The sequence below is a fragment of the Prionailurus bengalensis genome, chromosome E2 (genome assembly GCF_016509475.1).
Source record: "Prionailurus bengalensis isolate Pbe53 chromosome E2, Fcat_Pben_1.1_paternal_pri, whole genome shotgun sequence".
NCBI classification, from domain to species: domain Eukaryota; kingdom Metazoa; phylum Chordata; class Mammalia; order Carnivora; family Felidae; genus Prionailurus; species Prionailurus bengalensis.
Genome location: NC_057352.1, coordinates 34,054,786 through 34,079,044, shown reverse-complemented (window position 1 = coordinate 34,079,044; position 24,259 = coordinate 34,054,786). Strand labels below are relative to the sequence as shown.

At 42.3% G+C, this 24,259-nt stretch overlaps 1 protein-coding gene across 1 annotated transcript; it reads right to left on the bottom strand.

Moving 5' to 3' along the window:
• Nucleotides 1-1,642: 1,642 nt before the first annotated feature.
• OGFOD1 (2-oxoglutarate and iron dependent oxygenase domain containing 1) lies at nucleotides 1,643-24,182 on the bottom strand. The gene is made up of 13 exons (XM_043599233.1): nucleotides 23,948-24,182; nucleotides 22,159-22,304; nucleotides 18,301-18,347; nucleotides 15,052-15,152; nucleotides 11,423-11,539; nucleotides 10,753-10,844; nucleotides 10,416-10,544; nucleotides 10,022-10,135; nucleotides 8,487-8,566; nucleotides 7,907-8,220; nucleotides 3,462-3,584; nucleotides 2,906-2,964; nucleotides 1,643-2,401 (listed from the first exon to the last, which is right to left on the bottom strand). The coding sequence occupies exons 1-13, from the start codon at nucleotides 24,099-24,101 to the stop codon at nucleotides 2,240-2,242; spliced, it is 1,638 nt and encodes a 545-aa protein (XP_043455168.1). The 5' UTR covers nucleotides 24,102-24,182; the 3' UTR covers nucleotides 1,643-2,239.
• Between the last annotated feature and the right edge of the window lie 77 nt (nucleotides 24,183-24,259).

The following is a 24,259-nucleotide window of genomic DNA, read 5'->3' as shown; positions in this document are numbered from 1 at the left end:
TTCCACTTGCAGTTATGCTACCGACAGATTGTTCACTAGAACCTAATCCCCCTCTCCTGCTCATGAAAACACATCAGAAAGCAAGTGAGCGAAAATAATATTGTAGGGATGACCTTTATTCAGTCTGTAGGAACTGAAAAGAAAAGGCAAACTTTGACATGTAAGCCATTATTTACAAAGTTGTTGTAATCCCATGTGTCACTGTGTGTGAATTCTTTAAAAAAATTTTTTTTATGTTTATTTATTCTTGAGAGAGAAATAGAGCACAAGTAAAGGAGGGGCAGAGAGAGAGAGGGAGGCACAGAATCCGAAGCAGGCTCCAGGCTCCGAGCCGTCAGCACAGAGCCCGACACGGGACTCGAACTCACAAACTGTGAGATCATGATCTGACCTGAAGTCGGATGCTTAACCAACTGAGCCACCCGGGCGCCCCTGTGGTGAAAGAATTCTGGTCTCCAAAACAGCAGACATGTAGGGGGTGCCTGGGTGGCTCAGTCGGTTAAGTGTCTGAATCTTGGTTTTGGCTCAGGTCACAATCTCATGGATCTGACAGTGCGGAGCCCGCTTGGGATTCTGTCTCTTCCTCTCTGCCCCTCCCCTGCTGGCTCTCTCCCTGTCTCTCTCTCAAAATAAATAAACTGAAAAAACACCAAATAAACAGTATGCATGTAAACTGGCCCGGTACTGTGTGTGTGTGGGAAGACGTTAGAGCTAGTTCTAGGTACTTCTTTTTCATCTCACCCGAGAAAAATTAGTGTTTTATGACAATACTGAATATTCGTACATGTGTAAAATTTCTAGATAGCTATCCCTATCTATCTAGATACTATCTATCTGGGGTACAAAATCAAACAAATCTTGAAACCATCAACCTAAAGGAAGTGAACCTCATTCTCTTCATTTAAATGCCAACTTTAGAGGGAGTACTCGAAATATTAGGAGATTAAAGAAGGTAAAAGCCCAATGCTTTTCCTACTGATTAATAAAATCCCAAATAAAAGTTACGGTAACAGTTGGTAATCAATGTAAAAAAACAGGAAACGAAAAGACAGCATTGGAACGAGAACAGCATCTTGCAGCTAACAACGCGGCGACCACTACCCTCCCTCGTACACACCCCCATGTATAGGTGGTAGTTGTCACATAAGCCTCACACCAGTTCAGGGAAGAGAATGTAACAAAATGGACAGCCTCTTGGCATTTTGATGTGGCCTTTAGCATCTGTTCTCTTAAAGAAAAACAGGCAACTCATTTTATAGCTGACCCAAGAGTATTTAGGGACAGGAAAGACACATGCGAGGCTAGAATCATCTAGTTATACAGGAGCCACAACTCCAGGATGGAAAAGCAGTGGGTCCCCAGGAACGATGACATATGGCACAAGCAGCCACTCAGAAGTCTCAGGGGCCATGTGGTTTGGGGCCCGGTGTTTACCAAGGCAGGAATACCATCATCATTTAAGTCCACACTGTCCTAAGGGAGTCACAGTGAAACAAAGCCATAGGCACTGGGAGGAAGTATAATGAGCCCACCCAGAACAGGACAGAAGTTTCTGTAACTTTCTAAACCGGTATGCTTAGGAAGGACAGAATCAGCAGTCATTTATGAGTATTAAAAAACAAACACTCACTGGAAACATGGATGAACCTTGAAGACTTTATGCTAGGTGAAATGAGCCAGTTGCAGAAGGACAAATATTGTATTGTTCCACTTGTATGAACGGAGACAGAGACTGAAAGTGGCATGGTGGCTGTCAGGGGCTAGGAAGGGGGACGGGGAGTTACTCTTTAGTGGGGACAGTTTCAGTCTGGGAAGATGGCAAAGTTCTGGAGATGGGTGGTGGTGACAATTGCACAACCATGTGAATATCCTTAATGTCACTCAAGTATACACTTAAAAATGGTTAGAATGGTACACTTTATGTTGTGTGTATTTTACCACACACAAAAGCTTTTTAAAAATCACTAAGGAAGTCCATATGGAAAATGAGAAACTGAATGTGAAAAAAAAAAAAAAAAAGACAAAAAAGCTTTTTTTTTTTTTTTGTTTTTTTATCAAGAGAGAAATACCTGGCTCCAAGCTCAAGGCCTAGATTGCAGACAATAACGATGAGTCCTACCACGCAGTTTTGAAGACACGGTCACACAGGCCACCTTGTAGCTCTCCGCGTAATGCCTAGCTCTTCCGCACTCCCCAGTACTGAGGAAGGGTCTCTTTTCTTCAGCTTGGCTCAGCCCTGTCATTCGTAATAGACAAACGAGAAGTCCCAGAAACCTGTTCTATTTGGGAAGGCTTTCTTTTGTTCTAGGCTTCGGTGGTTAATATGCTTGACAAATTTCAGAGTCTCTCTATCTCTGTAGACCAGTGCCAAAGAGTTGTTTTCCGGATTCACTGTTAGCAGCTGAAATAAGTGAATACAGTGTCACATCAGAGCACAGAACTTATTCTCAACGCTTTTCCTCAACGATTCACCACGGAACAGATGGTTTTCACATCATGTACTCAGACTGGTGACAGGGGATCTTTTAAAAGATCCTTTACGAGGAGGCGCTGTTGCTCTAGCTGTCAAGGCATTTCCCAACGGACCCTATTCCAATACATACCCAGAAAGGTTCTACCTCCTGCGTTTATTCCTTACTATATCCAAAGATTTCATGGGAATGCACCATCAACTCTTAACTTCTATGGAATTTCTCAATAGGTTAGAATAAATGCCTAGTGATTACCCTTTGGCATTTTTATTCCTTGCTGAGTACTTACTACTAGAAATCAGAACCAGTGCCAGGCAGACCATCATGCATTTATCAGCTAAGGACACTGGCAGAAGGTCATAAAAATTGGGTGTGTGAAGAATGAAAGCTTCCTTAAGAAGTAGAAGGATAGTTTGCTATCAGAAGCAACTTACCTCTTCATCTTCACCTTTGGCAATGTAGGAAGTAAAGCCGCCATATTCTGGCTCCCAGCCTTAAAAGGGAAGACAAACAGCAATCAGAAAGCTTTTCCTACAAGACTTCCATCATCTACTTACATCGCCCATACCAGGCTGCTCTACGACTGGGGGATCTGGGACCTTAGTGGTAACCAACTCTATGGCTTACAAGCCGGAATTTACTGTTCAACCAACATCGAATAAGGAGTGAAAACTAAGAATTAAATATAAAATACACCTGGAAGGAAAATTACATAAAAGATGTAGATCTGAGTGGGCGGGAGGGTTCTTGGAGGGAAACTGTTTTGGTCCACATCCCCCATACCTCAGTCACAGATAGAAATCCTTTGAGTTGGGGAGACTGAAGTTCATGACCCCCAAGATCCCTTCCAACAGGGTGCCTCTGTGATCTGTGATCCTGGCCAAGGTACATCACTTCTGAATTGGGTCAGGTGGAGAGCATCACTGGGAGAGACTGCCCCTCTTATGGAAACAGCTCACTGGTTTCCATAAGTTACTTCCTGACTCTTACCTTCACAGCCACAGTAGAGAAGTAAATCCAGGGCAAATTCAGTCTTGCTGTTGTCATGGATCAAAGTGTAGTGACCAGTCTTCCAACGCCTCAACTCCCCCTGGCATGTGGGAACACTTGAGTCTAAGAAAAAACCATAGAAGGCCAGAAAAAATTTAAAATAACTTGATACAACTGCTAGATTGCGAGGGAATAGTAAGCAGGAATGATCCAGCACTAAAGCGAAATCATTCCCATAATGATTTCTGACCTACTGACCTATCGTTCTGATCTATTACTCCACCAAACTAGCCTTAACAGTGACTGTCAGAAATGTACCATGTCTGACTGTTGGTGGGGGGGACGTTGATGCTCTCTTTCTTTACTTAGTTTCAGATAGAATATTTAGCTGCCAAAATAAAAAAAAATTATAACATGAATAAATACTATAATTTTAAACAGACTGCAGGGGTGCCTGGGTGGCTCAGTTAAGCGTCCAACTTCGGCTCAGTTTGTGATCTCACGGTTTGTGGATTTGGGCCCCACATTGGGCCCTGTGCTGATAGCTCAGAGCCTGGAGCCTGCTTCGGATTCTGTCTCCCTCTCTCTCTGCCCCTTCTCTGCTTATGCTCTGTCTCGCTCTCTCTCAAACATACACATTAAAAAATAAAAATAAAAAAAAATAGATTGTCCTACCTCCTGTTTCTCCTTTATTAACATCCTGTCTCAGTGTGATTCACTTGTTACAATTGACAAGCTGATACTACACATTATTATTAACTAAAATCCATAGTTTACATTAGGGTTCACTCCTGGTGCTCTACATTCTATTGGTCTTGATAAATGAGTAATGTCGAGTCTCCATCATGACAGTATTGGACAGAATTGGTTTTAATGCCATAAAACCCCCTGTGCTCTACCTAATTCATCCCTTCGTTCCTCCTAGTGCCTTCCAACCACTGATTTGACTCTCTCCTTAGTTCTGCCTTTTCCAGAATGTCATAGAGTTGGAATCATACAATAAGTAGCCTTTTCAGACTGGCTTCTTTCACTCAGTAATAGCACTTAAGGTTCCTCTGTATCTTTTCATGGCTTGATAGCTCATTTCTTTTTAACTTCATCCTGTTGTGGTTAGAGAAGACACTTTGTATGATATCTTAAAAATTTAAATAAAATAAAGATAGGGGCGCCTGGGTGGCTCAGTCAGTTGGGCATCCGACTTCGGCTCAGGTCATGATCTCGCAGTTTGTGGGTTCGAGCCCCGTGTCGGGCTCTGTGCTGACAGCTTGGAGCCTGCAGCCTGCTTCAGATTCTGTGTTTCCTTCTCTCTGTCCCTTCCCTGCTCTCTCTCTCACACAAATAAAAAATAAACATTAAAATTTAAAAATAAATAAATAAATAAATAAATAAATAAATAAAATAAAGATAAAGTCTATTTGATATTAGTATAGCCATTCCTGCTCTCTTTTGGTTACTACTTGCATGGAACATCTTTTTCCATCCTTTGATTTTCAATCTTTTTCTGCTTCTGGGATCTCAAGCGGGTCCCTTGTAGACAGCAGACAGTATTTTTTTTTTAAAGAAATTCTTTTTTTTTTTTTAAACATTTTTAAAAGTTTATTTATTTTTGAGAGACAGCAGGGAAGGGGCAGAGAGGGGGACAGAGGACCCAAAGTGGGCTCCACTGACAGCAGTGAGCCCCATGTGGGTATCAAACTCATGAACCTCAAGATCATGACCTGAGCTGAAGTTGGATGCTTAATAGACTTAGCCCCCGAGGCGCCCCGATAGCAGATAGTTGAATCATGTGTTCCTGTCTGCTTTGTCAATCTCCTTCTTTTGATAGTCATTTATATTTAAAGTAATTACTAATAGAGCGGTGCCTAGGTGGCATAGTTGGTTAAGCATCGGACTCTTGATCTCAGCTCAGGTCATAATCTCGCAGTTTGTAGTTTCGAGCGCTGCATCGGGCTCTGCTCTGATGGTGCGGACACCGCTTAGGATTCTGTCTCTCCTTCTCTGTGCCCCTCCCTCACTTGTCTTTCTCTCTCAAGATGAATAAATAAAACAAATTTTTAAAAATAATAATTACTAATAAAGAGGGAATTAATTCTGTCATTTTGCTATTTTTAAAATATTTTTATTTTAGAGAGAGAGACAGCATGTGGCAGAGGGGCAGAGGTAGAGAGAATCTTAAGCAGGCTCATGCTCAGTGTGGAGCCCAATGTGGGGCTTTATCCCATAACCCTGGGATCATGACCTGAGCTGAAATCAAGAGACACTCAACCCACTGAGCGACCCAGGTGCCCCTGTTTTCTAAATGCCTTATAGCTTTTTGTCCCCCATATCCTGCATTCCTGTCTTTTGTACTTAATTGGTTTTTTGGCATTGAAACATTTAAATTACTTTCTTGTTTCCTTTTATGTATATTCTATGGCTATTTTCTTTGGTTATCACATGGGTTACATTTAACATCCTAAAGTTATAAAGCCTCTAATTTGAACTTATGCCAGTTTAATAAAATATAAAAACTCTGCTCCTTTATAGCTTGGTGCCCACCCTTTTAAGATGATAAACTTTGCAAACAGTTACTTTTCATGTTTACCTTTTGTATTCCCTGCTCTGCTTTGGTCCAGGGTCTTCCATAACAGTAGACGCTTGGTAATAGAATAAAGCATCTTTTGGCCGCCTATATAGATTTTTTTTTCCTAAGCTGCAGGTTCCCATAAAAATGAAACCAAAAGGAATAGAGGTAAACAAATACCTTTTTAAACAGCCCCTGAGGCTCCACTGATCTTCACCTGATTCCTTGTAGGGTCCAAGTATAGATGCCAGTTTCAATTATCAAGGAAAGCCAACCTCTATCTTAAAGGCCATCTTGGGGCACCTGAGTGGCTCAGTCACTTAAGTATCTGACTTCAGCTCTGGTCATGATCTCACAGTTCATGGGTTGGAGCCCCATGTCGGGCTCTGACAGTTCAGAGCCTGGAGGCTGCTTTGGATTCTGTGTACCCCTCTCTCTGCCCTTCCCCTGCTTGCTCTCTCTCTCTTTCTCACTCTCAAAAATAAAGTAAAAAACATTAAAAAAAATTATTAAAGAAAGTGCTGTGTATTGACCAGTACAGGAAAAGCTACCTGAGTCTGGTGTTCTAAGTATCTGTGGTGACAAAAGCAACAGGTCAGTCAGTCCGTTTGGGAGGCCACAGAATCTGCATTACAATGCTTGTGGTTTCCCTGTCACACTGTGGGGTTTGTTTCCATTGCGATCCCTGATCCCTCGTCCTTGCTCTTCTAACTGCATGGGGTCCTTCTCAAGAAATCAGAGCGGAAGCAGGGAGAGTAAAACTGAGGAGAGGAGTTGGGAAACAGATTTTCTCGACTGGTTTAGTAGGTACTGAAACATGTATGTTGAATTGGTAACTACTCAGTCACCAAATCCACAGAAGCCTTCCCTCTTAAATTTCCTATGTTTTTCTCTTTTTCATCTTGTTTGTAGATGATGAAAGACTTCCTCTACTTTTTAAAAAAAATTTAAAATTTTTTATTTTTTTAAAGTAATCTCCATAGCCAACGTGGGGCTCCAACTCAGGACCCTGAGATCAAGAGTCGCATGCTCTTGGGGTGCCTGGGTGGCTTAGTCGGTTAGGTGTCCAACTTCAGTTCAGGTCATGATCTCGCGGTTTGTGGGTTTGAGCCCTGCATCAGGCTCTATGCTGATGGCTCAGAGCCTGGAGCCTGCTTCGGATTCTGTGTCTCCCTCTCTCTCTGCCCCTTTCCTGCTCCCACTCTGTCTCTCTCTCTCAAAAATAAACATTAAAAACAAAACAAAAAAAAGAATCGCATGCTCTTTCAACTGAGCCAGTCAGGTGCCCCTAGACTTCCTCTAGTTTTAATAATCATTTCCTCTGTCCATATGCCCAAATGCAAACAAGTTTTTCTTAGCCTGCTATTGGTCCTTAGCAGACATAAGCTGCTCACCTTCCTCTCCTTGATGATGTTGTGTTTTAAAGTAGTTTGGGGCACAGCCAGTCCTATTTCTGTCCACTGTTCGTAAATCTTTAGCCTAGTAAAACATACGAGCTGTTCCTCCTATCTAGAATGTTCTTCCCATAGATCCTTGTTATTCCAATCTGAGCTCAAATAGCAGCTTCTGAGACAGGCTCTTCCAACTGCCCATTCACCTCAGAGGCCACTCGGTCGTTCCTCACACGTGACCCTACGAAAGTTTTCCGCATGGCACTTATCGTTATTTGATGTGTCCTTGTGGTTCGTGTACACGTTTAATCTTTGTCCTCTCCTACTAGAATATTAGCTCTAGGAAAGCAGAGACCTTGTTTGTTCTGTCCTCCAGTTCCTGAAACAGGCCTAGCATAGAGCAGATGCGCAAGCAATATTTGTTGGGTGAATAAATGATTGACTAGTGAGTGCTTAATGGTACACAAGGACAAATCATATCGACAGCTTACCTCTCTTGGCTTCGTTTTCCTCTGACTCTGGGTCTGTCTGTTCACTGCTCTGTTGGCTGCTGTGGCTGATGGCCGTCTGAGGACTCTGGGGCCCAGGGGAGCTATGGCTAGTCCCTTCTTCAGTGTGATCAGCTGCAGAGGTGCCTTCGCCCTCCTTTTTGTCCTCCACCTCATCTTCCTCTGAAGGGGCCAAGAAGTGGAGTTTCAGGCCTGTGAAGTTGGAGAGCAGCAAGAACAGAGCCTCGGAGCGAAATAATTCCATGCAGTCCTTCAGGATGTTGGGAAGCTTGCTCTCCTCCGCTTTCTCATAAAACCTGGAAAGCAGCGATGCCAAGTTGTTCATCGAAGCCACAGACGTAATATCACGCATGGAATACAAGCCGATCATTAGCTTTGTACCCCGCTGCCTAAACCTTGGCATAGCTCACTGAATCACCAGTTGTTCTAACAGTGAGGTTCTCTCGGGGCCTGCTACCAGATGGCCGTGGGGATGAAACACCACCGGGGCCAATGTCCTATTATCGGAGGTGAGCCTGGCTGACCAACAGGCAGGTGCTAAATGCAAATGTCTTGGTTCTACCTTTTGTTAGGGGGACCTCGGCTGCTCCATTTCACATCTCCTTTCTCCAAAGCCTCACAGACCTCTGCAAATTTCTCAGGCTGGAAAAGGAGCACAGAAAAAAAAAAACAGTCAGGGACTCTCCCTGTAGTCCCACACCTGGTCTTGCAGCTGGAGCAGCTCTGCAGAATCATTCTGGCTGATTCCTAAAAGGGCCAGCCGACACTCACCCCCCCACCCCAGGCCTGATACAGTGAAGCCAGAACAAAGACTGGATAAATCATCAGCATGCCTTAGCCAAGAGATTTGAGTGTTAATCTGGACTATCTCCTTTAGCAGTTGTAGGTCTTATGTCAAATTGCTCAACATCTCAGTCGCCTGAATTTATAAAATGAAGATCACAATACAGACTTCAATCCAGAACATATGAGGGGAAAAAAATTAAGCTGCAAAACAGCCAATGTCATTACAACAAAAATCTCTTGCAGGCCTCACTTTTATTTAATCAGCCTTATAAATAAAATAAGCCACGAACAGAGCAAGAAGCTGAATAATCTGTTGAAATATGCTCAAGAGGCTTTCTCTATAGTTGTTTAATGTAGCTTCCCAAGGAATGTTCTCAACACTGCAGTCCCATCGGCTGTAAAACAGGAACGAGGATCACAAAGCCTGATTTAGGTAAGCTCAGTAAAATAGGGCCAAACAAGTTTATTTACTATGCTTCTCAAATTCCTTAATATGCTAATGTCAGCTTTAAAATTCTGAGAGAGAGAGAGAGAGAGAGAGAGAGAGAGAGAGACAGAACGTAGCATCTCAACCTTTATCTTTCTCATGGAGGAACAGCTCTTGGGACTGCGCTTCCAGGGGGAGCAGGATCACTGTGAAGCACCACACCAGCATCCATGATCTCGTGTGGCCCTCACAGTAACTCTTCAAGACGAGCAAGGCAGGTCCTATTGCAGTTTAATTGATGATGAAATGGAAGCTCAGAGAGATTTAGTGATTTGCTCGGGTTAGTAAAACCATAGAGCCAGGACATGAACATAGAGTCCTTCTGACTTCTGATGTAGTTCCCTTGCCACCGAAATGGGCTACCTCATCCTTGTCAAATGCTCGCTAATAGGGGTTGACCAATTAATAATCTCTCTACTAAAAGCAATGAGCTTATAGTGAACCATATTCACCAAATGAATAGGAAGGAAAATACATACAACTCCCTCTCAGCCTAGAGGCTAGTTGTGTGTGTGTGTGTGTGTGTGTGTGTGTGTGTGTGTGTGTGTATGCACCATTAAGATTTTAGAAAACTGGGGAACACCCAAGGGACTCTTAACCCACTAAGCATACAACTGCTACCTATGTCGGCTGCTAGTACTGCTTCCATATTTTATTTGAAGAAGAGGGTGATAAAAATATTCTAATCAGGAATAAAACAAAAAAACTTCTTTAATGATGCCTATGCACCCACCCAAGAAGAAAGACAAAAGCAGAAGTTGTTATAACAGTGAGATTTTGTTAGGATGTCCCCAAGATATACTGGACAGGATATGCTGGCTTACCTTAAGGAACTCCTTTAGGAGGATTTCGGACCTTTCTTCAAACTCTTCTTGAATTTGAACTTGGTAATCCATGTCCAGATAAGTAGGGTTGATCCAATCATATAAAATTTCATGCTTAAAAGAAGGAGCAGATGCCAAATATGAGTTCACAGTTCTTATTGCTTTTGCACTTATGTCATTTCATAACAGTAAAATATATGCAAATCCTCACTCTATAATTTCCTCCTTGTTACACATAAAAGTGCCAGAAAACTCTGCCTGAGAAAAGATACTATCAAAAGTTTATCCAAGAAGAGCGGAAGAGCAAACGTAAAGTCTAGTTTCATTACCAGGAAAACAAACGACATGCTACAGCTTCTAGAGAAGAGGCCCGACAACCGGCATTTATCCTTACATCTTGTGGGATGTGCGGGCTCCGAGGTACAAGTGGTTCAAAGTAGTTGGGGGGTCTGGTCAGTGAAGGACCATGAAACCAGCCGCTTATAGACAAACGTGACTTTTCTTCAGACAGGACTTCAGACACCTGAAAAGAAAGGCCAGCAGCACATGAATGAACACACCAGATAAGGGGGAAGGTCACCAGCCAGGGTGCACTGACTTCCAGATCCATCACAACGGATGTGGGCACTATCTGGCCACAGGGGTCCATCGGGAAGCTGTCACATTTTGTTAACGGGGAACTAAAAAGTATGATCCTTACATTCTATATATTTGTGGTTTACAACTGTTACCTGGTGAAAGGATACTGGAGACACTTCAAAGAAAACCAGTGTGTTCCATGAAGGGATAAGAGACTTGACAATCTGCTTCGGCTGAAAGTGTTCTGCACCAGGAGAGAAAACAACCACAAATGTGGTTTCGTTATCGTTAACCAATTCCAGGCCGCCTTGTTTCACTCCGACAATTCTCAGATTTCTAGGGGGAACTAGATGTACCCTGCAGATCCCAAACCACCACCTCCTTCCATCTGTCTCCCTCATACTTGCTGGTTCTGCTGGGTGATATCTGTTCTCACTACGCCATCCCTCTATTATTGATGAGAGCTGGAATAAATTCGGAAAGTTTTCCAAAGTCAACATTTGGTGTCGGTCCTTAGAAAACAGCCCTGGCTTCCTGTCAGATGGATTCACTCTAGCAGACCAACGGTGCCAGGCGAATGTACATGCACTCTACCTTTCCACGGTCAGTATTCAGAAGTAGGGTCTGCCGAGTCCTGTTAATGGACTCTATCTCTGGAGTAATGACGACTTGAAGCACAACTTAGAGGCAGCTGTCAGGGCCGACATCCCTTCCCCTGCGGTTGTCACCCCACTGAATGGCTTCCGCCTCCTTAGGTGAGTACACGTGTTGTATGTAAGAACTCAGAAGTGGCTAGTGCCAAGGAGCATGCACTTGTCTTACCATCAACGTTGTACAGGTCCAGGGTGCCCCCCAAACTCCTGTCCCAGGGAGGAACCAGGTAAAGAATGAAGGCGATCCGGCGCCCTTCCAGCTCGTCGTCGTGGCAGAGGAGGGCATCTGCAACAGTGCAAAGCACACTTTAACGTCCCGCACCGCAAGGAGCAGCTCCAGGAGCAGCTGGAGCTGACTGGATCCAGCATTTAATATCAGTCCATTTGATACTCATCTGTAATGTGAACTCTCCAGCTGTAAAATGACACTTATTCTCCTGGTTTATAATTGGAGACATAAAACGGGCAACAAGGGGGACTCCAAAAGCACTGAAGGGCACATATAGGGACAGACCCCAGAGAGAATCGCTAACAGTATTTTTGCCTATATTCTTCCAGTATTTTTCCTACATACATTTGCTTTTAAAAAAACAGTATCCTACAGTGGTTATTTTGTGGCCTTTTTATTACGTGGTAAGTGTCCACATCAGTATACACCCCTGTCATGCTTTTTAATGGCCACGTAGTATACCATATGGGTTATGAATTATCTTCCTTCCCCTTTAACTAATCTTCCACTTGTTAATTAAGTTGCCTCCATTTGCCTTAATGAACATCACTGTACATAGACCTTTTGGTACTGATTCCCATTTATTTCTTGAGCTAAAACTTCTAAGGGCCATTTGGTGGAACTGAGCAAGGCAGTCATCTGTGTAGGGCAGGGGAGGGAAGGCATGCTATGGTGAACTGAGACTGTTCACACATGGAGGGATCATGATCGATTGATAAAGAAATCTATTGAAGATAATGGAATCCATGGTTCTTACTGCTGAGGTAGGAAATTACAAATACGGAAATGGCAAAATCTGGGATAAACCTAAAGTGTTGAATTGCAACTGCAGGAATCAATGTGAATTGAGCTTCCTATATATGTAGATGTTTATATAGATATTTAGATATCTACATATTTCTAGATGTTGAAACATACAAAAGTGTAAATGCACGTGTGTGCACATGTGTGTGTATATGTGCATATGTGTTTGCTGCCTCTTTTCCACTGAAAGGCCTGGGAGTGGTGACACCCTACTAGCAAAAACACCTACAGTCCAGATCTTGATTTAAACAAATTTTTTTTTTTAATGTTTATTTATTTTTGAGAGAGACAGAGACAGAATGCGAGTGGGTTAGGGGCAGAGAGAGAGGGAGACACAGAATCTGAAGCAGGCTCCAGGCTCTGAGCTGTCAGCACAGAGCCCAATACGGGGCTCGAACTCACAAGCTGTGAGATCACGACCTGAGCCAAAGTTGGACGCTCAACTGACTGAGCCACCCAAGCACCCCTTGATTTTTTTCTTTTTTAATGTTCATTTATTTTTGAGAGAGAGAGAGGTAGAGAGAGAGAGGGAGACAGAGGATCTGAAGTGGACTCTGCACTGACAGTAGTAGATGTGGAGCTCCAACTCGCGAACTGTGAGATCATGACCTGAGCTGAAGTCAGATGCTTAACTGACTGAGCCACCCAGCTCTTGATTTTTAAGCATCATTCTTCACTGAAAGGACCTAGGGTTCTTTGGAAGAATGGCCAACTCTGGATCTAGAGCAGGGGAAATGTAAGATAAGCCTGGAAAATTTTGTTTTGCTAGAAAGTAAGATATATTAAGAATGATGGGGACACATCAAAAGGACCTGAAGTCAGTTTAAAGGAGCTCCCCTTGATCAAATCAGGGACAATATGAGCATCAGTATAATGACAGCAACTGCTTATAGCCCGTTACATAAGCAGTAATCCATAAATCCACACCGACATAAATACATGAATAAATAAATGGGAAAAGAGGGATGTTTCCTTTACAGTAGAATAACTAATAAATGTAAAATAAATGATTTTTTATTGAAAAATATCCCCGTTTGGCAACCAGCAAGAAATATCAGAGGATGCTGGGGCACCTGGGTGGCTCAGTCGGTTAAGCGTCCAACTTTAGCTCAGGTCATGATCTTGTGGTTTGTGGGTTTGAGCCCCATGTTGGGATCCATGCTGACAGCTCAGAGACTGGAGCCTGCTTCAGATTCCGTGTCTCCGTCTCTCTGCCCCTTCCCCACTTGTGCTCTGTCTCTCTCTCAAAAACAAACAAACATTAAAAAAATTTTTTTAATTAAAAAAAAAAAAAAAGAAAAACCTGACATTAGCCACCACCTTAATTAAGTAATCAGAGTTAGTATCACTATACTATGACACACAGAAACCACATACCACTTGAGAAGATGCAGTAAAAAAAAACAAAAAACAAAAAACAAAACAAAACAAAAAAAAAACCCCACATAATTAATTTTGTAATATTCCTACCAAAAACACATGGCTTGAATCTAATCATGAGGAAGCATCAGACAAACTCAAACTGAGGGAAGTTTTACAAAATGACTCCTCTGTAAACCTTCAGAAGCATTAAGACAATGAAAGTCAAGGAAAGACTGAGGGAGTCCAAACAGGCATGACAACTACATGCACATCGCAATCCTGGACGGGATCCTTTGAACACGTATTTATTTTTTATTTATTTTTGAGAGGGAGCGAGCATGGGAGGTGCAGAGAGAGACAGGGGGACAGAGGATCTGAAGCAGGCTCCGGGTGACAGCAGAGAGCCTGATGCGGGGCTTGAACTCATGAACTGTGAGATCATGACCTGAGCCGAAGTCGGCCATTTCGAGTGACTGAGCCACCCAGGCGCCCCTAGATCCTTTTGCAATCAAGGACCAAATAAGAGAACTTGAATGGAGCCTGAGGATTAGATGGGAATCATGGATTAATCTCAACTTCCTGATTTTGATGGTTTATCATTATCATACAGGAGAATGTCCTTGTTGTAGGAATCACTTGGGGGTCATGGGGCAGAACAGCAACCAAGTCCAACAGGAAATATGTTATTTGTACTATGCTTGCCACTTTTCTAGAAGTTTGAAGTTATTTCAGTTGAAAAGAAAAAGTTTTTTTTTTTAAAAAGGGCGTATGATAGGACTCTTCCTGTGTACTACTCAGTTACCCTCAAAAAGTTGCTACCAATTTATACTTCCCCCAATTATACTTTATATTGTGTGAGAGTAAACCCAAATCAAAACTGGACTCAGGAACACAAAACGAAATGCTTTTTCTTGTAGACAAAAAACCAAACATGTTTTCAAAAAGACATTTACATGCTCCCAAAGGGAACTGGTGACAATGGATCCCTCTGAAGAGATGGGGGACAAAAAGAAAGGGAAGGGGACTGTCAAGGTTTACGCTGTATCCTTCTATATGGAGGTTTTTTCCCTTAAGAATGTGGTTCTACGAGTAGAATTTACAACATCACCTCTGAGTTTCCTGATACTGTACACAAAGCGGGTGTGCATGTGCAATGTCAGCATTTTCCGGAAAATATGGTCAACAGTTTTCATATTTCCACCAAAGACAACCCCTGCCTTATTATACCTTCCAGGAAGGTGGGCGTTTCGGTATATGAGCCGGTCAAGTGTTCCTTACTGAGCAGATTCTAATGCTACGCGGGGACACGCAGCCCAGGATTCGGGCACACTGGTGCTATCTTCTTGCCACTGTTAGTTAAAGCCTTTAAGACTTCCAGATGTCAAGGGCTTTATCTTTCTTACCAGAGAATTCATATTTAGCACAGGACATGTCAATAGTTGATTCCAGGTCAATCTTGGAAATGTCAGCAAGCCAAGTCCGGAAATCTTCAAACAGAACTTTCCTAGAAATGTAAACAAAGATCACTTGTTAGGCTGCAGTGAGGCCTCCATTTGGATCTAGGCCACAACTACTTTTTCCTGGAGGCTGCGGTTTATTCTTTACTTTAAACTTGCACAGTTTAGGACTTGGAACTGAAATAAAGAGAAATAAATACTAATCTATCTACTGTAATCTTTTTTTCTCTGTTTCATTTTACTTTCTTCCTCTTAAATTTATGGCATGCCCTATCATGGCAGTGATTTGGTGTCTGTCATAATTTATTGCACTGATGTTCCATTCCGAGGTTACTGATTTTTAGATATGTTCTTCAGCACTAAAACTGACTCCACTGTTTAATGACCACTTAGGTGACACTGTTGTAGATTAAAAACTTTAAGTTGCAATAACAGTCTATATTATGCTAACTATGTGGCACTCAGGAAAATCTTTCATAGAAGTTCTTTTTTTTTAATTTATTTTTTAATGTTTACTTTTGAGAGACAGAGAGAGAAAGAGAGAATGGGAGAGGGGCAGAGATACAGAGACACAGAATCTGAAGCAGGCTCTAGGCTCTGAGTTGTCAGCAGAGCCTGACGCAGGGCTCGAACTCCCGAGCTGTGAGATCATGACCTGAGCCACAGTCAGATGCTTAACCAACCAAGCCACCCAGGTGTCCCTTTCAAAAAGGTTCTGATGCTAGCAGGATACCACTAAAAGATGCTGACCATTTCCTTTTACCACCTAATGTGGTTCTTTGTACAGAAATCTCTTTAATACAATTTATAACTCATTCAGCTGATCAACTTTGAAATTCTGTTAATCTCGATGAATTTATATCATTTTGAAAGGATTTACATTAGTTCACATTTTGCACACACAGACAATATTTTGGGGATCCTCTAAGTCCAGATGTACACAATTGAAATTCCCACCAAATGCAATTGTGCTATTCCTAAATATCAAGTCTTCAGGCTGATCTGAGATTTTAATACTGAGTACCTCTTCTGCACTATACATTACCAAACCAAAAAATTTCTGTAAACTACTGTGCTACGTTAGTTCACCCAGAAGTGCCACATAACTTTAAAAACAGTTGCAAATTACATGGAATGAGCCAGCAGAGCAAAGTGCTGAACCAGGCTTGAGATGTGGGTGGCAAACATTTCTGCAAAGTCTTGATGCTTTAAACAACTATTACCAAAGCCTTAAATCCTTCTTTTACTGGTAACATTGGCTTCCTCAAGTTTATTCCATAAAAAGCCCTTCCTCTAGTCACTCTGTGAGGGTGTCACGAGGACAGGGTTATTTTCTGTCATTATTCTCACTTGTTAATTGTATTTAAGAGAGAAATTGCAGAATCCAACCGGGAAAGATAAAGGTCACCTTTCTATAAAGACCAAGGACTGCTGTCTCTCACACACCATCCAGCTGTTACCTTGTGTGTATAGAATGGAACCTCGGTCCCATAGGAAATGCTTACCAGAGGCATGCTGTGAGCTAATGAGATAATAATGCCTTAAAGCGCGATCACCTCTCTTTGGAACAATGAAAGGTCTAAATAAATATGAAATGTTATGAGTTACAATTAATACATAAGCAATAGTTCAGGATTTGGAAGAAATAACAATCTGTGCAGACTGCCATCATATATAGAAATTCTGTATAGATGAAAAAGTTATTACAAAGTAACACGTGCTAAGGGGCGCTTGTTAAGTGTCCTTGACTCTTTATTTTGGCTCAGGTCATAATCTCATGGTTCGAGCTCCATGTTGGGCTCTCCCCCCACCTCACTGCTGACAGCATGGAGCCTACGTGGGATTCTCTTTCCCTCTCTCTCTGCCCCTCCCCAAATAGTGTGCACATGCACTCTCTCTCAAATAAACTTAAAAAACAAAACAACACCCCCCCCCCCAAAGTAACATGTGTTTATTGTAGCAAAACTTGGGGAAAAAAACACTCCAGAAGTAAAAAAAAAAACTGTTAAAAAAAATCTGAAATCCTACTAGCCAGATTTAAACGTCCCATTCTTCTGCCGTTCCGTTGGTATACACACAGCCAAATATATAACTTTCTTAAGATCATTCACACTGTGTGTATTGTTTTAACATCTTTTCTTTTGACAAGTGTATTTCATTGACTCTAATATGCCTTTGTCTGTAAGAAGTAGTATTATTTTACATTTCACTTAAAAAAATGTTGCCAATTAAACTAGGACATCATTGTAATTTGTGAGACACTGGATCTCAGCAGTGCTAAAATGGGAAAAAAGAAAATGTATCTTAGAATTGGTGAAATAGGGTTTAACTTTATCATACTCGCATGTTAAAATTCACATATGTCATAGCCAACAGCTGTAGAGTTTTCCACTTTACATTTGTGCCATTAACTATGTAAATCTCAGTGCGTGGCCATTTATTTTGTATACAGTTTTTCATTATTTTATTTATTTATTTATTAAACATGCACTTAAAAATTTTTTTTTTAACCTTTTTTTTTTTTTTTTTTTTTTTTTTGAGACAGAGAGAGACAGAGCACGAACGGGGGAGGGGCAGAGAGAGAGGGAGACACAGAATCGGAAGCAGGCTCCAGGCTCTGAGCCATCAGCCCAGAGCCCGATGCGGGGCTCGAACTCACGGACCGCGAGATCGTGACCTGAGCTGAAGTCGGACGCCTAACCGACTGAGCCACCCAGGCGCCCCAGTTTTTCATTATTTTAAACAACATTACAACACATAATCTTCTATGGAATTTTTGAGCTCATCCTTAATTATTTTCTTGGGATAAGTTCTCACAAGTGGACTTACACTACAAAATAATAAGCATAATTTTTAGGGTTTTGATACATCTTTCAAAACCATCATCTAAGAAAGTCGGCAGCAGTGCATAAAGGGGTCTAAACGACTGTCAACACTGGGGTTTTGAATATTTGCCAACTTAATAGGTGAAAAATGCTTCCTGCAGTGTCTCCTTGATTACTAACAAGGTTGAACATTTTATCACTGAGAAACTGGGCCCTGGAATCAGACTGATTTGAGCTTGTATCTGAGCTCCCTCAGTTTTCATCTAGGAAGCCTTGAAGAACTTACTTCATCTCTCAGTCTGTTTCCTCCTCTACAAAAGTGTTATTATATAATACTTCCCGCACCTGACAAATAGCACCAGTTGTTTACCTTAAAGCACAGATGTGAGGCTCTCTTCTCTTCTTCAAATCATCAGACTTGATCATAAAAAAGAGGAAAAAAAAAAGATTTCCTTCATATATAAGACACACAGAGGAAAGCAGTTCAGTGAGTGCCCTGGTGGCATAGCATTGTGGGTAACAGCCCAGCCCTGAAGCCAGACTGCCTGGGTTTGATGCATGGTCTCTCCACGTGGCGGCTCTGCGACTCGGGCGACTTCCTTAACCCCCCTGTGACTTATTCAACAAATACTTAAACACTTGTGACAGTGGAGCTTATGTTATTTTTGAGGGAGACAGACAATAAACATACAAATACAGTGGTCAGTATGAAAGAAGGGGACAAATGCGCGGGGAAAACCAGCAGGGTATGAGGGAGTAGGCATGCTCAAGATGGGGAAGGGTTTCCAAGTACAAACACGGTGGCCAGGCTAGACCTCGCTGAGGGATGCATAGCCTTGAAGGAGGTTGGGAAACAGTCCAAGGGAATACCTAGGCACAGAGGATTCAAGGTCCTCAGTGTGAAGCATTTCCTAGTCAAGAAATCCAAGGAGACTATGTGGCTGGAGCAGAGAGAGTACGGGGGAGAGTGGTAGGAGATGAGGCCACGGAGGTAAGGGGTCACCTTAGAGCTGTTCTAAGCACTTTGGCTTTCTGACAAAGAAATGAGGAACCATGGGAATTTTTGAGCAAGGGAGTATTGGGATCCCACTTAAATTGCTAAAAATTGGGATAAAATTCATGTAACATAAAATTTACCATCTTAACCATCTGGAAGTGTGTAATACGGTGGATTTTAGTTTATTCACCATGTTGTGCAACCACCACTGTTGGTTCCAGAACATTTATTATCACCTCAAAAAGAAACCCCGTACCCATCAGGTGGTCACTGCACATACCCTTCTCCCCCAAGTTCCTGGCCACTGCTAATCTATATTCTGCCTCTCTACATAGATTTGCCTATTCCGGACATTCCATATGGACGGAATCCTACAGTCTGTGGCCTTGCGTGGCTGGCTTCTCTCAGCACATTTCCAAGTCTCCTCCTCTCCTCCATGTTACAGCAGCATTACTACGTCATACCTTTTTCTGGCTGAATAATATTCCATTGTGTGGACAGACCACACTCATTGTCCATTTGTCAGGTGATGGACATTTGGGTTGATTCCACTTTTTGGATATTCCGAATAATGCTGCTATGATCATTTGTGTACTAGTTTTATGTGAACGTGTCTTCAATTCTTTTGGGTCCACTGTTGTTTTAAAATAACACAACGGCTATGACTGTGGAGCTGGGCAAGGGTAAAAGCAGGGAGACTGGTTAATAGACTGATAGAATAATCCTGATGAGAGACAAAGATGGCTTGGGCCAGGTGTTGGCTATTGGCACTGGAATGGAAAGAAGTGGGTTTTTCTGGATAGGCTTTAAGATAGAGACTGCAGAATTTCCTGACAAACTGGGTATGAGGGGAGAGAGGACCTTAAGGTTTTTAAGCCTGGTCCCTTGGAAAGATCGAGTTGCCATTAACTGGGACGGGTAAAATTGCAGGTGGAACAGATTTAGGGGGAGAAGATCAGGCGTTTAGTTTTGGACTTAGGTGTGAGACACTGAACAGATATCCAAGAGTAGAGGCAAAGCGAGGGTCTCCCTGGAAATGGCCCAAGGGCAAAGCCCTAAAGTACTCCATCATTGAGAATTCAGGTACAAAAGGAAAGCCTACCAAAAGAAACCAAGGACTTGCCAGGGAGGTAGCAGGAAGCCCCAAGGCATCCGGACAGTAAAGTGAAAATGTCTCCAGGAGAAAGGAGTAACACAGTAGCTCCAGTGCTGCTGGGAGGTGGAGTGAAATGAGGCCTCAAAACTGATGACTGACTGGACTTACTAACGTAGAAGAAGTCGAGAGTGAGCTTGACAAGTGCAGCTGCAGTGGAGTTGTAGGTGAAAGGCTGAAGAAAAGTGGGCTTAACAGAGAATGGGAGAAGACATATTTAAGAAAAGTACAGACACCTTATAAGGGACTCTACTGTCAAGAGGAGCAGAGAGGGGCGCCTGTGTGGCTCACTCGTCCAACTCTTGATTTAGGCTCAGGTCATGATCCCAGCGTCACGGGATCGAGCCCCATGCTGGCCTCTGCACTGAGCATGGAGCCTGTTTGAGATTCTCTCTAAAAAATTTAAAAAAAAAAAAAAAAAGAGGAGCAGAGGAATAGGGTGGTGGTTGAAGGGCAAAGTCAGGTCAAGAGCACTTTTTTCTTAACATCTTTCTTTTATATGTCAAAGGGAACAATCCGGAAGAGAAGGAAAACTGATGGAGTCCCCTCATCTGTAAAAGAGGAATAGTAATGTACCTCCTTCATAGGACTGAGGATTTAATGAATTAATAAAGTACTTAGCATGGCATAAAGCATGCACTCAATAATGTCTGTTCTGAAATATACAGAATATCAGGCAACTCTTAATGACATACTGTTAGGAAGGCTGGAAGGTATCATAGACTCAATTAAGGCAATTCATAGCACAAGCAAAGGGGATACAAAGTCTGAAGGGACAGAAGACTGAAAGCAGGTTTTATATTTACTGTCTTAGGATGAAGAAGTTCAGTCCCAAAGTGAGCATAGTAAATATTATTCACAGCCCAGTAGAGTTCCATCAAACACCCATGTGATCTAAAGTTATCTTTTATTCCCCTCCTCATTACCCAGGGACCTTTTTATTATTTTCCCACTCACTGACTTTACAGTTAGAAGTATTTTCATCCACCAAACTGCATTAAGCAACAACCAGCTTTATTTCTCAATTTTAGTAATCAGAGATGCATATGGCCCTAAATCTAACAGAGATTTATTGTGATTGAAGTTGATAATAATTACAAAGGAAGATCATTGTGGTTTTAATTAACCTATGTAACTTTACTAAGGATAAAAGCTTAATATTAACTGGATTTCCTGAATTATTAAGAGTTATATTGTGTATTTCATCATGTGGTTAATTCAATCATATGTGTAAGGCCCAAAGATAGACATACTGGGGGACACAATCAGCTCTAGTGCAAAAGAATAAAAGAGAGAGAAATCCTGTTATTTACTCTCTTATCCCAGATAAAGAGGAATCAAAGGGTAAATGCAAAGAAAACAAAATAGGTCTTCATCTTTTTCATTTTATCCTGTGATTCTTGAGGGTTGACGTCCATGAAGTTTTATAAAGGATTTCTAAGAGTGATGTACACCATGTACTAAAAAGATATTCCCCCCAAAACTGGGGAAACCAATGATCTAGATTTCCATACCTAGACTAGGCCCTGTCTTCTAAGAATAGAAAATCCAGCCATGATTTTGACATGGTCTTTCCTGCCAAATTAAACCGTCCACCAAAAAAAGGAATAGACCTAACTCTCCTTGGACATTCTGCAGCGAGCAACATGCTGCAATACATCATGCCACCTAAAATACAGACATGAACTCAAAAATTTAAATGGTTATTATTTTCCAACACACAGTTCTCTTTAGCATATCAATCCCCAAAATGTACTTGATCCCCTTTGTTTAGAATGTACTTAACTTACTGGCTTACTGTATTTCTTGACTATCTGTTGCCATCGTTATCACTTCTCCTATTTTAGATTTTGAAGTCTTACGGGGCAGAGACTGTCAGAGAGTCCCACGCAATAATTATAGCACCTAATACATTGTTAACACTCAGTAAGCTTATGTGAAATCAATGAATGTTTCTTACAATGTCAAGGCAAGGACCCTCCAAGGCAAACCCAATCTAAAACTTCAAGTCCAAAGGTAATGAATGGCTTTGTGGTCAATTAATTTCTGAAGTGGAAGAGTGAAAGGGACATAAATACCTGCTGGAACTTATATAAATCGTTATACTTTTCATGGAAGTCCAAGTTCAAAAGTTCCTTCTGAAGCCCTTCCAAAAAGTTTTGGCTTTGGATGAAGTCTGGGATCACGCAGTGAAGAAAGGGTTCCATGTCCATGACAATGGCCTCTGTTGGAAGGAAAACATTACTTGTGGCTTTTTCTCCTTTTATATTTTTGACCCCCAAGTGGTATAGCGAGAGAATACAAAAGGGAATGGTTGTGAATTCTCAGAAATCAAGTAAGTAAAGTCTAAGATTTGGAGGAAGAATTATAAACTCTCTCTTTTTTCTTTACGCATTCAATGCTACTTTTAAAAAATATTGTTCTTAAAATACTAATTCTTAAAAGGAGTACAGGTGATATCACTAAGGTTCGTACTCCTTTCTGAGTTTTAAAAAAATGTTTACTTATTTTTGAGAGAGAGTGAGCAGTGGAGAGGCAGAAAGAGAGGGGGACAGAGAATCCAAAGAGGGCTCTGTGCTTACAGCAGCAACCCCAAAGCGGGGCTCAAACTCATAAACTGCGAGATCATGACCTGAGCCGACATCTGACGCTTAACCCACTGAGCCACCCAGGCTACCCGCTTTTTTGTTTTCGTTTCTGTTTTAGTTCAAAGATTAGCTATTGAACTGAATATATTTGGTTCTTTACTGATTTCCCCCACACTTAAAATGAGAGTAGCAAATTAAAAAAAAAAAAACGAGAATAGCAGCTCAGCTCCACAGTTGGTGGGATCCCACCCCAAGTCCAGCTCTGCGCTGGACAGTGCTGAGCCTGCTTGGGACTCACTCACTCTCTCTCTCTCTCTCTCTCTCTCTCTCTCTCCCCCCCCCCACTTGTGCTTGCTCTCTCAAAATATATACATTTTTAAAAAGTGACAATAACAATTGCGGCTGGTGATTTTTCATTGACCCTACTTTTTCTTTCCTCAAGTTACTGTTGGAGGAAGTTACAACATTCTTTTTTTTTTTTTTAATCAGTTCAAGCATAACTTTCCGATGCCTTGATTTCTAGCTCAACATTTTACCCACTGCTTCTAATAATAGTCACCACCACCACGACCGACCACGTGCCAAACACAGTGATGCTGTAGACGCACGACTTCACTTCATCTCTTCAGCAAGCTGTGGTAGACACTATTCCTATTTCCATCCTGCAGCCTAGGATATTGACAAGTCCCTGCGTGTATAGAGCTATCACTTTCTATGTGCATCCAGACACCCAGGACTCACCTCTTTAAAGTACTTAACAACTGAAAGCAAAATCATGGCAATCTCTAGAAGGGAAAGCATGATGCATTAAGCAGAATTCTTATCCCCTAAGGTGGTATCTGAGGCTGAGGCTGGAATCGTTCAAGGTGGATTCCTCCCCTTGCTCAACACTTGTTTGCTTTCATAAGTCACGCAGTCGACCTATAGGCGTGTGAAAACGATTAAGCGCAGGTGCCAACTATCTGGCAGCTCACAACAAATGCTCTGGCTACGCTATTTTGGGATGAGCGATCATTGCCCTCGGAGGAACTACGAACTTGCATGCCCTCTGCTTCCCAAAACTCTCGGGCCTACGTTTCTTCCTCTTCTCAGATTTCTAAATCCGAACCGAGCTTGGGATGATAGAGGATAGCAGGAGAGTCAGAGGTGGCCAAAGTCATACTGTCTCCAAGAGACTCTTCCCTTGTGGCCCCGCTGCCCAGGGCTCGGCTCGAGTGGCAGGACTTTCAGAGGCCCCCAGACCCCGCGCGGCAGCTCCCCCTTCACAGCACTCGGTTACCGTGACGGAACGGCGTCCTGCGGCTCCAGGCCTCAGACACCTGCTTTTTCAAGGTTTCTTCCGTGACAGCATCCGAAAACTCCGCTATCACCTCCTTCTTTCCCTTTTTCCCCGCACGGCCGGGGCCCGGCTCAGCTGGCCGTTTCCCATTCATCTTCTCTTAAGCTACAGACCCACGCCACACTGATTAAGCAGCTATACTTTCCTGGGCGGACTGCAATTCCCAGAATGCCCCCTATCCCGTGTTTCCCAGCACCTCCCAATAGGAAGTGCGAAAGTAAGAGGAGGAGGAGCCCATTCCTGATTTACCAA